Source organism: Musa acuminata, chromosome BXJ1-3 (assembly GCF_036884655.1).
Source record: "Musa acuminata AAA Group cultivar baxijiao chromosome BXJ1-3, Cavendish_Baxijiao_AAA, whole genome shotgun sequence".
In the NCBI taxonomy this organism is placed as follows: Eukaryota; Viridiplantae; Streptophyta; class Magnoliopsida; order Zingiberales; family Musaceae; genus Musa; species Musa acuminata.
In genome coordinates this window covers 36,158,975-36,176,730 of record NC_088329.1, presented here as the reverse complement: position 1 = coordinate 36,176,730, position 17,756 = coordinate 36,158,975, and the positions used below count along the sequence as shown (strand labels likewise).

At 33.4% G+C, this 17,756-nt stretch overlaps 2 protein-coding genes across 5 annotated transcripts; one reads left to right on the top strand and one right to left on the bottom strand.

The window, feature by feature from the left end:
- The first annotated feature begins 53 nt into the window (after positions 1-53).
- On the top strand, positions 54-9,440 carry LOC103979446 (uncharacterized). Of its 4 annotated transcripts, none has more exons than XM_018822816.2 (3): positions 54-1,138; positions 8,657-8,769; positions 8,860-9,440. In XM_018822816.2, the coding sequence occupies exon 1, from the start codon at positions 129-131 to the stop codon at positions 1,080-1,082; it is 954 nt and encodes a 317-aa protein (XP_018678361.2). In that variant the 5' UTR covers positions 54-128; the 3' UTR covers positions 1,083-1,138; positions 8,657-8,769; positions 8,860-9,440. The 4 variants fall into 4 exon arrangements, with proteins under 4 accessions (XP_018678361.2, XP_018678363.2, XP_064988227.1 ...); XM_018822818.2 differs by having other exon boundaries at positions 7,255-8,769; XM_065132155.1 differs by having other exon boundaries at positions 7,255-9,136; positions 9,239-9,440.
- Positions 8,756-12,724, bottom strand: LOC135626683 (protein LAX PANICLE 2-like). Its single transcript, XM_065132182.1, has 4 exons — positions 12,022-12,724; positions 11,873-11,929; positions 11,713-11,785; positions 8,756-9,341 (listed from the first exon to the last, which is right to left on the bottom strand). The coding sequence occupies exons 1-4, from the start codon at positions 12,468-12,470 to the stop codon at positions 9,123-9,125; spliced, it is 798 nt and encodes a 265-aa protein (XP_064988254.1). The 5' UTR covers positions 12,471-12,724; the 3' UTR covers positions 8,756-9,122.
- Between the last annotated feature and the right edge of the window lie 5,032 nt (positions 12,725-17,756).

Here is a 17,756-nt window from a genome sequence, read left to right as displayed (position 1 = left end):
ATATATATATATATATATATATATATATATATATAATATTTCCATGACTTACCGGTACGACTTGATTTCCTCTGCACTCTCTCGTTTACCCTTCCGATTCCCAACGAGCGGTGCGGCTCCCGGGTCCCATGGCTGAACCCGCCCTGCAGCAAGCGCCGGCCAACGACGGCCCCGCTGCCCCCGCCGTGGAAGCTACCCTCCCCGGCCCGGGTTCCAAGCGGCAGCGCCGGCCCAGCGTCCGCCTCGGCGACATCGGTGAACAGCCGGCGGCCATTCCGCACGAACCATTCGTCCGCCGGAGCAAGCACTGGAAGCACTCCGCCGCTGCTGGGAGAGATCATCCCCGCCACCCTCATGTCTCCAAGGCACGTCCCGTCATCACTCCCGTCCCCGACGGCTCCAGGGAGTCTCCGGGCTTTTACCAGGCACCGCCGTCTTCCGCCGCGATCAACGGGGTGCTCCTCCCCGTCGACGAGAACCTCGAGCCTCTTTCCGTCGGGGTAAGGCGGTACCGCGACGCGAAGGCCCGGAGGAGCGGCGCCGGCGGGGCCGCGGGCAGGCGGGCGAGGTCAAGCTGGACCTCCTCCAAGGTCGATGAGGGAATCGACGCCACCGCTGCCGACTTGAAATCGAGCGGCGGGGAGGACGCCGGAGAGGGAGGTTGCAGGGAGTTTGATGATCTCCGGGCGGAGGATTCCGAGAGTCCATCCGATAGAAGAGAGGCGGCGGCGGCATTTAGGGTTAGGGTTCCGGAGACCGAGGATATGGGACATGATGGAGACGCCCCGGAAGGAGATGCGCCATCAGAGAACGACGGTGGGGATTGGAACGATCAGAATGGACGGTGTGGATTGCTCGAGGATGGAGGAGTTCGAACGTGGCTGAGCCGGCTGGGTTTGGATCGCTACGCTCCATTGTTTGAGATCCATGAAGTGGACGATGAGGTGCTTCCTTTGCTCACGATGGAAGATTTGAAGGACATGGGGATCAACGCCATTGGGTCGAGGAGGAAGATGTACTGTGCCATTCAAAAGCTCAAGAAGGGATTGCAGCAAGAGTCCTTGCATGAAGAGTGTGGTTAACTACAAACAAAGTTGTGGCTTTTTGCTGGGAAGGATGGAATTACTTGCCTGAAATGGTTGGTTGGGCTGCCTCTGTTCTCTATAGGGATTAGTCTCAAGTTAATTTGGTATACACACAGTATCGTTATGCTTTTTCCCCTTTTTTTTGTTAGATGTAATTCTCCCAGATGTTGTAGATTTTGGTATCTGTTTTCCCTTTATACAGTCTTGTGATCCATCTTAACTTTGGTGAACTTGTCAGTAGTTGTGATCAGTAGCACTTTAGATGGAAATTCATGATAGTGTTGTGAAAATCCAGATATAAATGTGAAACTAAGGCTTTAAAAATTGTAGTCTGAGGTTAACCAGACCTGTTTGGAATTCGATTTGATCCACGTCATATTGGTTGCATGTATTGATCATTGTTTACAGCACTCATCTTTTATATTTTGTTATGTTTTAGGATTAATGGTGTGGATGGTAGTTTATACTTCTAAATTTCTTCGAGACATAGAGATGATTAAGTATGATAAATAGATGCTTGGTTTTATGTTACTCATTCTCTGGTGCATCTTCAAATTTAAAATGTTCTTTATTCAACTCATTGAACACAATGGGATGATTTTTTTTATGTTTCTTACACTTTTGTCGCCATAAGCTTGTTTAAATCACTCAACATATTTCCACTTCTCATGCTCTTTTTGAGACAGAGATGATTAAGTATGGAGATGATTAAGTATGATAAATAGATGCTTGGTTTTATGTTACTCGTTCTCTGGTGCATCTTCAAATTTAAAATGTTCTTTATTCAACTCATTGAACACAATGGGATGATTTTTTTTATGTTTCTTACACTTTTGTCGCCATAAGCTTGTTTAAATCACTCAACATATTTCCACTTCTCATGCTCTTTTTGAGACAGAGATGATTAAGTATGGAGATGATTAAGTATGATAAATAGATGCTTGGTTTTATGTTACTCATTCTCTGGTGCATCTTCAAATTTAAAATGTTCTTTATTCAACTCATTGAACACAATGGGATGATTTTTTTTATGTTTCTTACACTTTTGTCGCCATAAGCTTGTTTAAATCACTCAACATATTTCCACTTCTCATGCTCTTTTTGAGACAGAGATGATTAAGTATGGAGATGATTAAGTATGATAAATAGATGCTTGGTTTTATGTTACTCATTCTCTGGTGCATCTTCAAATTTAAAATGTTCTTTATTCAACTCATTGAACACAATGGGATGATTTTTTTTATGTTTCTTACACTTTTGTCGCCATAAGCTTGTTTAAATCACTCAACATATTTCCACTTCTCATGCTCTTTTTGAGACAGAGATGATTAAGTATGGAGATGATTAAGTATGATAAATAGATGCTTGGTTTTATGTTACTCGTTCTCTGGTGCATCTTCAAATTTAAAATGTTCTTTATTCAACTCATTGAACACAATGGGATGATTTTTTTTATGTTTCTTACACTTTTGTCGCCATAAGCTTGTTTAAATCACTCAACATATTTCCACTTCTCATGCTCTTTTTGAGACAGAGATGATTAAGTATGGAGATGATTAAGTATGATAAATAGATGCTTGGTTTTATGTTACTCATTCTCTGGTGCATCTTCAAATTTAAAATGTTCTTTATTCAACTCATTGAACACAATGGGATGATTTTTTTTATGTTTCTTACACTTTTGTCGCCATAAGCTTGTTTAAATCACTCAACATATTTCCACTTCTCATGCTCTTTTTGAGACAGAGATGATTAAGTATGGAGATGATTAAGTATGATAAATAGATGCTTGGTTTTATGTTACTCATTCTCTGGTGCATCTTCAAATTTAAAATGTTCTTTATTCAACTCATTGAACACAATGGGATGATTTTTTTTATGTTTCTTACACTTTTGTCGCCATAAGCTTGTTTAAATCACTCAACATATTTCCACTTCTCATGCTCTTTTTGAGACAGAGATGATTAAGTATGGAGATGATTAAGTATGATAAATAGATGCTTGGTTTTATGTTACTCGTTCTCTGGTGCATCTTCAAATTTAAAATGTTCTTTATTCAACTCATTGAACACAATGGGATGATTTTTTTTATGTTTCTTACACTTTTGTCGCCATAAGCTTGTTTAAATCACTCAACATATTTCCACTTCTCATGCTCTTTTTGAGACAGAGATGATTAAGTATGGAGATGATTAAGTATGATAAATAGATGCTTGGTTTTATGTTACTCATTCTCTGGTGCATCTTCAAATTTAAAATGTTCTTTATTCAACTCATTGAACACAATGGGATGATTTTTTTTATGTTTCTTACACTTTTGTCGCCATAAGCTTGTTTAAATCACTCAACATATTTCCACTTCTCATGCTCTTTTTGAGACAGAGATGATTAAGTATGGAGATGATTAAGTATGATAAATAGATGCTTGGTTTTATGTTACTCATTCTCTGGTGCATCTTCAAATTTAAAATGTTCTTTATTCAACTCATTGAACACAATGGGATGATTTTTTTTATGTTTCTTACACTTTTGTCGCCATAAGCTTGTTTAAATCACTCAACATATTTCCACTTCTCATGCTCTTTTTGAGACAGAGATGATTAAGTATGGAGATGATTAAGTATGATAAATAGATGCTTGGTTTTATGTTACTCGTTCTCTGGTGCATCTTCAAATTTAAAATGTTCTTTATTCAACTCATTGAACACAATGGGATGATTTTTTTTATGTTTCTTACACTTTTGTCGCCATAAGCTTGTTTAAATCACTCAACATATTTCCACTTCTCATGCTCTTTTTGAGACAGAGATGATTAAGTATGGAGATGATTAAGTATGATAAATAGATGCTTGGTTTTATGTTACTCATTCTCTGGTGCATCTTCAAATTTAAAATGTTCTTTATTCAACTCATTGAACACAATGGGATGATTTTTTTTATGTTTCTTACACTTTTGTCGCCATAAGCTTGTTTAAATCACTCAACATATTTCCACTTCTCATGCTCTTTTTGAGACAGAGATGATTAAGTATGGAGATGATTAAGTATGATAAATAGATGCTTGGTTTTATGTTACTCATTCTCTGGTGCATCTTCAAATTTAAAATGTTCTTTATTCAACTCATTGAACACAATGGGATGATTTTTTTTATGTTTCTTACACTTTTGTCGCCATAAGCTTGTTTAAATCACTCAACATATTTCCACTTCTCATGCTCTTTTTGAGACAGAGATGATTAAGTATGGAGATGATTAAGTATGATAAATAGATGCTTGGTTTTATGTTACTCGTTCTCTGGTGCATCTTGAAATTTAAAATGTTCTTTATTCAACTCATTGAACACAATGGGATGATTTTTTTTATGTTTCTTACACTTTTGTCGCCATAAGCTTGTTTAAATCACTCAACATATTTCCACTTCTCATGCTCTTTTTGAGACAGAGATGATTAAGTATGGAGATGATTAAGTATGATAAATAGATGCTTGGTTTTATGTTACTCATTCTCTGGTGCATCTTCAAATTTAAAATGTTCTTTATTCAACTCATTGAACACAATGGGATGATTTTTTTTATGTTTCTTACACTTTTGTCGCCATAAGCTTGTTTAAATCACTCAACATATTTCCACTTCTCATGCTCTTTTTGAGACAGAGATGATTAAGTATGGAGATGATTAAGTATGATAAATAGATGCTTGGTTTTATGTTACTCATTCTCTGGTGCATCTTCAAATTTAAAATGTTCTTTATTCAACTCATTGAACACAATGGGATGATTTTTTTTATGTTTCTTACACTTTTGTCGCCATAAGCTTGTTTAAATCACTCAACATATTTCCACTTCTCATGCTCTTTTTGAGACAGAGATGATTAAGTATGGAGATGATTAAGTATGATAAATAGATGCTTGGTTTTATGTTACTCGTTCTCTGGTGCATCTTGAAATTTAAAATGTTCTTTATTCAACTCATTGAACACAATGGGATGATTTTTTTTATGTTTCTTACACTTTTGTCGCCATAAGCTTGTTTAAATCACTCAACATATTTCCACTTCTCATGCTCTTTTTGAGACAGAGATGATTAAGTATGGAGATGATTAAGTATGATAAATAGATGCTTGGTTTTATGTTACTCATTCTCTGGTGCATCTTCAAATTTAAAATGTTCTTTATTCAACTCATTGAACACAATGGGATGATTTTTTTTATGTTTCTTACACTTTTGTCGCCATAAGCTTGTTTAAATCACTCAACATATTTCCACTTCTCATGCTCTTTTTGAGACAGAGATGATTAAGTATGGAGATGATTAAGTATGATAAATAGATGCTTGGTTTTATGTTACTCATTCTCTGGTGCATCTTCAAATTTAAAATGTTCTTTATTCAACTCATTGAACACAATGGGATGATTTTTTTTATGTTTCTTACACTTTTGTCGCCATAAGCTTGTTTAAATCACTCAACATATTTCCACTTCTCATGCTCTTTTTGAGACAGAGATGATTAAGTATGATAAATAGATGCTTGGTTTTATGTTACTCATTCTCTGGTGCATCTTCAAATTTAAAATGTTCTTTATTCAACTCATTGAACACAATGGGATGATTTTTTTTATGTTTCTTACACTTTTGTTGCCATAAGCTTGTTTAAATCACTCAACATATTTCCACTTCTCATGCTCTTTTTGAGACAGAGATGATTAAGTATGGAGATGATTAAGTATGATAAATAGATGCTTGGTTTTATGTTACTCATTCTCTGGTGCATCTTCAAATTTAAAATGTTCTTTATTCAACTCATTGAACACAATGGGATGATTTTTTTATGTTTCTCACACTTTTGTCTCCATTAGCTTGTTTAAATCACTCAACATATTTCCACTTCTCATGCTTTGTGTCGGTGACCATTATCTTGCACTTGAGTTCCCTAGTGTACATTGAGGTGAGACATGTTCGATGTATTGAAAAAGTCCTGCATGTTGTTATATTTTGCTACGATTAAGTTTTGATCCCACCAAAAATGTGAAGCATCTGCACATGCATCCGCTTCTTCATGCTGTTAAGGAAAATATAAGTTGTTATGGCCTTCAAATGTAGAATTTGAATGTTCAACTTTTCTCTTTACCCTTAAATAAGTTGTTATTTTACTTTTTTAGTTGTACTTTATTATGTTCCCCTCATTTTGATCATTGTTACACTTACCGACATGCTTAACTGATAAGGGCTTTAGTAATTACTAATTAATGATCTTTGAGTCTTGCTTCTTTCGAGAACTAGGCATTTTAGCTTTATTTAACAAAACAATGGAAATATTTGCGAGTACACTGTGCTACTAAGAAGTGAAATGGTCTTTCCTAAAAGAGTTTGATAACAATATGGTGAGCTAACATGATTCCGGCAATGGTCTGACAAAGCACTGACACGATTCAGGTTTGCATATTTTCTTCCCTTTTGTGCTATTACACAACAATATGCCACTACATACCATGCATACCACTACATAGAATGAACATTTACGTGTCCCTTTTGTGCTATTAACTCCACTCGTTGAGTTTTGCCTTGGTGGCATATTTTGACATGAGTATGAAACAACATAATTCTCAGGAGGCAAGATATTAGGTAGCTAAAGCAGGGAACTTCTCTTTAGGAAAAGGACGAAAGCAATGCATGAGGCTCCTATCACTTTGGGGTCCAAGAAGTTACATGTACACAACTTACCTGCAGTAGGATTGGCCATGTTTGAAACTGTGGATTAGTTTTATGGTGGTCTTAAGATGATTGAGGTATAGTATTAGAAAGATGAAATAAGATATGAATGCATCTGTTGTGAGCTGGAAGTACTATAGCTTGAGAATATGATGGGATGTTTGCTGAAGTGTTCCAGCAAATGTCCAATGAGAAAGAAGTAAATCGCTCAAACTGAGGTGCTATACGAGGTCAGAGGTGATACAAATTTACAAAGTATTGATAGAAAAGATATGATGAACTCTTCAATTAATAAAAAAGAAATTTGGAAACAATTAATGGTTGTCCTGCATGTATGCATATATATGGAAATGACTTAGTGGGAAGATATGGCATTTGAATCTTTTGCTAATAAATTCATTAGAAGTCGCATTTACTCATTTTCTAACCGCGTGAATGTCGCAATGGTTGCTTGCACAGGTCTGAGCATAAAATATTATGAATGGCAACTGAACGCAATACTAGGAAATTTTCAATTTTGGTTGATCGGTGCCTGGTTGGATCTCTGTGACACCTTGACATTTCAATTTTAGTCTATGTGGTTGGAATGTATTGCTCAAATGGCTCCATCACAACATGGTTGGCGAGGAACTGGCTTTGGGCATTGGTGCGTGGGTATGGGATGTTGTGGCATAGTTGGCACGAAACAGAGGATGAACAATGTATACTGTGGCGAGCTTCCAGTAAGATGTGAAAATTGAATTGGATGGTCCATGCTTATGGGATCCCTAATGTAATCTGGGAACTACTACTGCTTATTGAAACACAAGATGGGACCCAAATTTTAAATAGGCCCGTATTGTTACACGCATTTGTTATTGATTTGCTCTGGAATCTGAAATTTATGGCATAGATTTTCATCTGGAATACGTAATTCTTTGATGTCATTTTCTTTTAATGAGAACTCTATTGTTTCTTCCGAAAATACACGAGACTTCTACTGTCATCAGCTATGGTATCACAAATGCTCAGTTGTCTACCGATGTGCTGTTTCTGAATCTTTTTTGATATATTGATTTCAGATAAGAATGGATTAGTAAAGAAAACTGATCTTCCAGCTTTTTGTTAAACTGAAATTATGTAAAGATCATGTGTGTATATTGATGGAAATGCTTACGGTTGCTGGTTGTCTTCATGAACTATGCTATTGTTGGATCCCCTTTTATGGGCAGCAAAAAATCTTGAAGTCAATTTTGTACCATTATTATACTTCTCTTTGCAATTTTTATGAAGAGAATAATTGATTCTTGTTTCGCTGAGACATATCTGGTGCTACATTTGTAGCATAATTATACTTCTTTTTTCCTATTTTCTATTTGCATTTTCCTCAACCATATTTTTCTTTAATAACATTGCTCTGTGCTACATACATTTGTAGCATAACATTATACATTTGTAGCATAATTATACTGATCTTCCAGCTTTTTGTTAAACTGAAATTATGTAAAGATCATGTGTGTATATTAATGGAAATGCTTACGGTTGCTGGTTGTCTTCATGAACTATGCTATTGTTGGATCCCCTTTTATGGGCAGCAAAAAATCTTGAAGTCAATTTTGTACCATTATTATACTTCTCTTTGCAATTTTTATGAAGAGACCAATTGATTCTTGTTTAGCTGAGACATATCTGCTGCTACATTTGTAGCATAATTATACTTCTTTTTTCCTATTTTCTATTTGCATTTTCCTCAACCATATTTTTCTTTAATAGCATTGCTCTGTGCTACCGAAGTGGTTCTCTTTATCTGTCCATTCTTTCTGTGTCTACAGGTTACTGATCAACCTTATGTTTGTGATACTTGCTTTTGTGCTTGTTTCAGCTCTCAGTCCACAAGTTTCACACTTTATATTCCTGGCACCAGCAATGGCTGTCTCTCATTCCGACTATTTGTTATGCATTGCGTTCTTCCATATCAGAGTGCAGCAAAAAGGAGTTTGTATTTAGTAGCTCTCATCACCCATTCAAACAATTACAACCAGATTACATTTACATGTCAATTCTTGCTGTATTTCTTTGTTCCAGGTTTAAATGAAGAAAGTAAAGTTCAAGTCAGTGGAAAGAATTGATGCGACACTGCTGATGAAGAAATATTGCAGCAGGAACTGGAATTTGTCAGATAGCAGCAATTCAGCAAAGGAGAAAGAAAAGGAATTAATTATACTTCTTGATGTCATCTGTCTTTGGCTGTTCCTGAATGGATTAGAATGAGAAAGAATAGAAGTCGATGCACTAGGATTGCTCCTCTGCGACCTGGAAGATCAGACCTCGAGTCAATGGGATGAGGTTCATCGGCGTGGAGGTTCGTGCACTTGGCCATCCTTTTTTGGTTCGTGCACTTGGCCATCCTTTTTTCCTCTCCTGTAGTGCAATGTCATGAGATGGTTGATGCTCGGTGTGTCAGGGAGTATCATCGGAGCTACGTCGCCGGAGAACCATATGTTATCTCTAACATACTCCAATGTCCACAAGGGAAGCATCACTTGATCTCTGCATGTGATCTCCACCTGGTTCAAGTTTTAGCATCAATGTTTGATATGTGTGTCCAATTGAAGAGAGCTACAGAATCTGTTTGCAACTCTATGAATAGAGCATCAATAGCATGATGATTTGAGATTAGAGAAATATTCTTCAAATCATTCTTAATTACTAGAATATTTTCTATTTCCCTTTATGCTGATGATAGATTGTACAATAGAACTGTACCATCTGTGTCAAGTCTCATGATGAAAAATATTGTCCCAATCATGTCTCATAACCCTATGAGTTGCATGTTTTTGGAGTGTTGTGAATGACTAGTGATCGTGTGGGTCTCTACAAACTGTAAGGTAGGGTCATGTTGGATTGCAGTAGAGGGACGTCGATCATGGCAATGTCTCTGAATGAGCCATTCCCACTACTGTTTCATTGAATCCCCTAACGCAATACATCACTGCATTCATGTCCTTAGATGACGCATGAAACAGTACATATAATACAGCTTTGATTGCGCACAGCTCTAACAGCAGAAAACATAGTGACTTAATTGGCTTGGCAATGACTTCTTAAACACAAGACAGTTTCATGTCATGATCTTATTTAGGAAGAAGGAATTTGCAGTTTGCACTTATTTTTCATCAATCAAATTAAATGATGATTTTAGACTCCAATAAGCTGAATGTTGAGATTTGGTGAAGACATCATTTCTCATGTTGTATGCATAGTTATATATAGAGGAGTTTTAAGGGAATTAATTATATGTAGATAGTACAAAATAAGATTTCTTTTATTTGCATGAGAAAATTTCCTTGTATATGAAAGAAAGCCCTACACAGAAACAATATGGCAAATTTCATTTCTCATGAGGCATTGAATATAAGCTCATTATGTTTCAAGTATGAATATTAATACAAATAGTTTAAATGTATTTATCATCATTTGATCATAATTCAAATGTATTTATTTTATTATTTATATTACATTAGACTATGGTGCATTCTGATGAGACCTAATGTTAATTGTTATTTAAGATAATATTCTTAGTAAAATTAAGATAAACATATATCTGTCAACTATTTTGAACACAATTTTCTTAGTCCTCACATTACCTCTCCAAGCATCACTAGTTTCACCACATATCTGCAAGTTTCCACAACATCTATGAGACACAATCCCCTGTCCTCACTATATTTCTCCATCATTACTATTTGAAATGAGTACAATTTATTTTCTGGAAAATAATCTAAACACTAAAATTAAATATATGGATCAAATCAGAAAAAATCAACATTTAAAAATGAAAGAATGGGAGAGAAATTAAGGATATTTGATTACAATGGCAGATATATATCTGCTTCCACAAATTCTGCTGGTCTTAGAATCAATTGTGATAAATTACTTATAATAATTTATAAAAAAAATAAAAATAAATGATATATCTAACTTTATTATTTATTTTCTCTTGTTCAAGTTGAAAGATCTTTTTTTATCCAAATCCTTGGTAAGGTAGTAAGCTGGCAATTCCTTTTATGAAAAGAAATGAATATAAACAACTCTTCTTGTATATACATACATATATATACATTTTATATATATATACATATGTATATGTATATGCATACACATATATATGTATATATATTTATATATACATATATACATATACATACATACATATATACATACACATATATATATGCGCATGGATAAAACATAAAATATTCTGCAATGGCTGGTGAATTGAAGATAAAACAAGATCTGAAGCTCATCACGAAAAGAGAGTTGCATGGTATTGGTGGCTGGAAATGCATAGCTGTCACCAAAGTTAGGTGGCCAATGACTACATTGGTATGTCGGGTGGTTTCTCTCTCACACACTTCTCCATCAGTGTCTTAAAACAAAATCCATGGTTTTGAGGAGTCATTCTTCCATGCACACAAGAAGCCTAACATGCCAAGTCTCAAGTGGTTTTCTTACTCCATGTAAACCTATCAGACTCTCTTTCTTGGCTTGTAATCTTTCCAATAGCATTAACCTACCACAACAAAGGTTGAAGCATATGTATGTGTATGTTTGTGTGTTCATCTCCTCCCTGAAAGGCCCATCATGCACCCACCACTTCACCACCCACCATACTCAGGCAGCAGTACCACAGTCGAATTCTCTCAGGAAGCCCTAATCATGGTGAGAGATGATGTGCCACTCAGACACTAACATCTCACCTAAATTCAAGTTACTATGCAAGTTGGAAGCCCACATTCTCAAGTGTCCCTTTTAGTTCCCATGTTTCTTTCACCAATATCCCAGCACCAACCATGGAAAGCCACAGGAGAAGGAGCTTAAGGATCTATCCAAATTAACATAGAAACAAGATGAAGGTGAGCTTATAGTTTTACTTACCTCTGATTCATCCTCCAAGCCCAGCTTGTTCATCAAGTACTTCATTAGCAATCTAATTGTCAAACTCCCATCCCTGTAAGCAGCAATTAGAGGGAGTGTAAAGCCAATGAGGTATCAAGAAGATCCAATAGAGATTGCTCAAAATAGTAGCTACGAGTACTTTATCCTCAGGTAGTTCCTTGGAATCTGAGGCAACAAAGCCTCTCCTCCTCCTCCTCTGCATGAATGTTATGTGCCAAGAGATGAGTTAGATGTTGGCCTGATGAAAACAGCAGGAAGAAAAATTGCTACTGTCCTTGGTTCACTCACTGGTCTGCAGCAGCCTCGAGTGCGAGCCAAACCCCGGCTTGTCTCGCCGGAACAACCACCCTTATGCCAGTGCCAGCCTCCGGCATGGTGGTCATCGTCGTCGTCGGCTGTGTCGCCGCGACCGACGGTGACAAAGACGAAGGCCTGTCCCTGAACAACTCCAGCTCCGTCGGAACCCGCTGCCTTCGGACGTGGGACGGCGGCGGCGGGTTGCCGAGGCTTAATTGGAGCCACTCCCTCGAGGAGCTACCGGGGACATCTCCCTCGTCCCTCCCCTCCTCCTCCTCCTCCTCCTCCGCTTCCGGGGCCATGGCTCCAGACGGCTCTTCAGCCATGGAACTCAACTTTGATGGAGGAGAACTCCTGGTATTATCGAAGCAGGCAGAGACTGCGACCAAGACACCGGAGAACTCCTCGTGTTGCCGGAGGAGATCTCCAGCTCGGACCATAGCATCTTCCCTCTCCTTATCTCTATCCAATCTAATCGATCGACCGATCTAAATCCAAGTGGAAGCAGTAGGACAAAGCGGGCAGGCAGAAGAAGAAGAAGGGAAGGAGGAGGAGGAGGAGGGGGGGTTCATGGCGGAGGAGAAGGTTTAGACCGGGAGGTGAGCTTACCGGCTTAGTTCGAAGCTTGTAGCAAAAGATGACCGAGACTCGTATCCCCCTCATTTACAAGCTCTATACACACTCCCATGGTTGGGTTTAGTATATTATGTTTATTCCTATTTTCCATAATCGTTTTCTTGGAGTCGTCTACTAATATTTATAAAGGAAAAAAATAATATATATATATATATATATATATATATATATATATATATATATATATATATATATATTTCCATCATGATCATTGTCTCTTGTTGGACAATGGTAGGGCTATTTTCTGATCTCCATAATATCTTGTACGATGTGCATGTTTATTTCACCCGTCTTGCTCACGACATCAATCACAATTAAATGCATGCAAAATAATAATAATAATAATTATTATTATTATTATATATATACATTAAATATCATTTAATGAAAAAAGGTGAATTATTGAGAAACCCTATCTCTTTATTTTTTTTTTGCTTTTTCGGGAGGTATAATCTTTTTCATATTTTTCCAATGGGGATTGTTACTCTTTTTGTTATAATTCTCGAAATACTCGAGTTCAATTCCTCAGTTGAAAGTCTCTTTATTTATTTATTTATTTATTTTTGTTTCTAACCTAATACAGATATATATTTAATTTTTTTATATGAGTTGATTTTTATTGGGTTTTGAGTCTATTTATCTTAATTATGGTATTTTTAAAGATACAATTATAGTTTTTTTTTTTTTTTGCATCTTCACAATTTTTTATTGAACATGTATAATTAATTATACTATGAAATAATGTTACATCAACACAAATCTTTTTCTGTGTAACAGAATTTAATAAAATATTTATATGTGAAATAAATAAAAATATAAGAAATTATAGAAAATGATTATTTCATATTTATTTAGCATAATATCGAGCATTAAGACATGATTTATGTTTTTTTATCTTTACTAAAAATATTTGTTACTAAATAATAATCCTTTCGACCTGTCGTTATCGATGAATTCCTTTTTATAAGATACACAAATTTTTCATATTTTATGGATCCAAGTTTGTGGTGTAAGCAACCAAAGAATAATATTATATCAACTAATTCAATTTAGTTCTTAAAAATTTATGTTGGGATCACAATAGGTTAGATTTTTTTTAATACTTAATTATGTTAATATTAATATAACACAATTTAAAAATATTAATAATCTTATTTGGTAACGAGTTTATCAGATAATTATAATTATGAGATCGAAATATATATATTCTCCACCTTAATGCTTAAGGAAAAAAAAAACATGAACAACGTGGAAGAAATTGGATGGAGCACGAGGAAAAGGTGTGATTAATTGTGGGTTGTGTGGCCCATTTCATATGCGATTCCGAATTTGTAGAATAGGAGAATAATTAGTCGAATTTGTAGAACCACTTGATAAATATAAATAAAATTAAAAATTAATTACATATATAATTATTTTCAAATCGATTTCATCCTCTCACCTTACACGTGCCGGTGCACGTGGATGCTCAATGGATGATGAGAATGCAAATTGGTGCGCCGAGTGTGAGGTCGTAATAAATAGCTTATTCCTCACTTCCCACGAAGATCTTTTTGGAGGTCAATAAACGGGTTTTTATATGGTTAAAAGAATTAGTGTGTGGAAAACATAAATAGTGCGTGAGATAAAAATTCAAAGACTCGCTAATGTTTAATGTTAACCCCACATAGTTAAGAATTGAAAAGAATCAAACTATATATTGTATAATTAATCTATTGATTTAATCTGAGCATCGCATGTGAAGGAATCAAATGAGTCTATTAATTCGAATTAGTGGTTTAGTCTTACTAAACTAATAGGAGGATTTAAAGAGAATTATTTTCATTTAAGTTGTGAAAAAAGTAATCTTAACATAATATGATGATGAATATAATTATTTATAATAAATATGAATTTTATTTTATTTTTAAAATAAAAAAGATATTTCATATAAAAGAACAGTGGTACACAAGGATTACATCTCAGATAAACCAAAGAACTTGGAATCCTATGATTTTTTTTCCCTAAAGTCATAATAAAATCTTGAATTAAGTCAAGCAAGATAGTGGTGTGGTGGGCTTTCCTAAAACACAAATAATTCAAGTAGTGAAAGAAGGGAAAGCCGATGTGACACATGTTACATGACTTCAAGTGGTGGTGTGGGGCTTTCACCCATGAGGAAAACGTGCGATGGAGACGGTTTTCTTCACTATGCAATTTATTTTTTTTTAGGGTCCATGCTGCATGTCTTTTCTTGCAGCATAAAATCATAATTATATTATTTATACAAAATAATTTTAATATTAAAAATCTAAAATTAAATAATAATATATCAAAATTAATATATATATATATATATAATTTAGAATATCTTTATTTCATACATAAAATGTATCTAAATAACTTAACAATATTTATTTGTAAAGAAAACTAGATTCAACTTTTTTTTTTTCTCTTTTCATTGTTAACAGTGATATAATATATATTAAAAGAAGACGAGAATAAATATATATTTTCAATCGTATTATGCCGTATCATATATATAGTCATCGAGAGGTCCTATTTATTTATAGTCAAATCAGAGGGTCTAGAATTAGTGAGTCCCTTCTATTAAGATCATGTTTTCAGGAATCATACCATAAGTAGACTTCCTTTCTATTAACTAATAACTATAATTAGAATTCAATCATAACCATAGTATATTTCATCCAATTAAATAGAATCACATAATTTAACATTCTCCTACTTGATTCAGGTAAGCTAGAAAAAATTAAAATTAAATTTAAAACAAATAAAATAAAATAAAAATTTTTATTTAAAAATAATTTTACCTAGTTAGATTCTAAAAATTTTGAAAACCATTTTACGCTTGATGATGAATTTTAAAACAAGTTAATAAGTCTAAAAAATATAATAATACTTTATTAATTCTGATTACTAATATGAGTAATAGTAACCGTATATTATCAATATCATATTCTCTTTTATAGATCATAATATTATAATTATTTTTAATATAGTCCATAATGACTAATTTAATTTATCTTTTCAATATAATTCTATTATTATATGCAACTATAATATGTATATACATAAACGTAAATAGGATAACAAAAATAAATAAATTTATTTAAATTATAGTAAATATTAATTACAATATTTACTATAATATACATCATCATATTTTTTTTTTATTAGTTGAACATAAGCCCTATTTTGAGAACATACATTTTTAAATATTTTAGACTATAAAATTTTAATAAATATATCAATAATTATCAAAGTGGTGCTTAGGTTCTCACTATATTTATTGTTTCTAAATTCTTTCTTTGACCACCAAGTATTTTATCTCAGTATATTTGGAACCATTATATACTTTTTATTTTTAGAAAAAAGAATTACTTAGTATTATCATAAAATTATTTTATGACAATTAAGTTAACCATACCAAGTTATGAGATAAAATTTTATAATCATGTTCATGATGCAAAAAATAATAACTTTGCACTTTTTTAAAGTAGACTTGATACTATCGAGATAATTTACAGAATAGACTATGTTGTCATTTTATGGTCTTTAGTACAACATTTTATAGTCTTTAGTCCCTTATAGATATCTCATCATCATTTTTTAACTTTTCAATATTTCATTTTTTGGGTTATTCTATTATTTACCAAATATTCTAAATACAAAACTAATATATGATGTCATATATGTTTGAACATATAATAGACTTCCAACTACGTATTCATAAAAAAAAAATTATTTGATTTTTTTCTAAGTCATTCTTAATATATTAACTTTCAATAAAATTTCCATCTTTGATAATAGATGTATCATTAGTTGAATAAAGATATATGTTAAATATCTTTAAGACTCGATCAATGTACCATTTCTAAGAGAGTCCTAGTAATCTTTGAGAATTATTCTTAAATATCTTAATTCCAATAATATAAGTCACTTCATCCATTCAGTTAATATATTTTTTTTTAGATAATCTAAGCAATCCTTAAAAGTTATCCTTGAATATCTTAAAGCAAATAATATAAGTTACTTATTCATATCAATCATTTTAAAATTTTTAATGAGAAGTATCTTATTTTTATGCAATAAATCAATATCACTACTAGTAAGCAAAATAACATCTAAATATACGATCAATATGATAAACTTGCTCTCATTGACCTTCGTATTTATATACTAATCAATAATATATTTTTTTAAATTTGAATGAAGTAATGATATTGTGAAACCTTATATATTATTGTTTGAATGCTTGTTTAAGATCATAAATGGATATTCTAAGTCTATTGGTTCAATTTTCCTTTTTCTTCTCTACGAATCTTTTATATTATTTAATATATATTTTTTTATTTAGATCCTTATTCATAAATATTATTTTTATATCCATTTAATATAACTCAAGATCATAATAAACTATTAATGTTATGACATTCCTCAACGAGTCCTAGAAATTGAAGAAAATGTTTTATTATAATCGATATCTTTTTCTGAAAAAAAATATTTTATCATAATTTTTTTTATATCATTTGATATTACCCTCATATTTTATCTTAAAAATTTATTTATAATTGACTCTTTTATAATTATTGAGTAATTCAACGAGTTTCCAAGTATCATTCTACTCTATCCATTTTGACTCTTCTTTCATTATATTATACCATCTTTTAGAATTATTGATTTATGAAAATGATAAAATATTTTTTTTAATCTATATGACAATCTTATTCTTTAGATATATTACGTAATCATTACAAATAACTAAGTCTTATAGAATAATAACAATACTTTGGAATTTTGTTCCTATTTTTTTGTTGTCAGATGCACATCTTTTGAGGCAAGTTGTCATATGCACTTTAGATTTGCATATTGTACACACCAAATGGTATAAACATGTAACTTTGGAAAATTATGCAGATCCACGAAGGAAGGGAGATGGCATCTTTGCTTTATACATACGGCAGCTGCGTCAAAGATCTTCACTAGGTTTATAAAATTATCGTTTGTGGTCATTCTTTATAAAATTATCGTTTGTGGTCATTCTAAAATGTGGTCATTCTAAAAAATGACCACTAGGTTTATAAAATCAA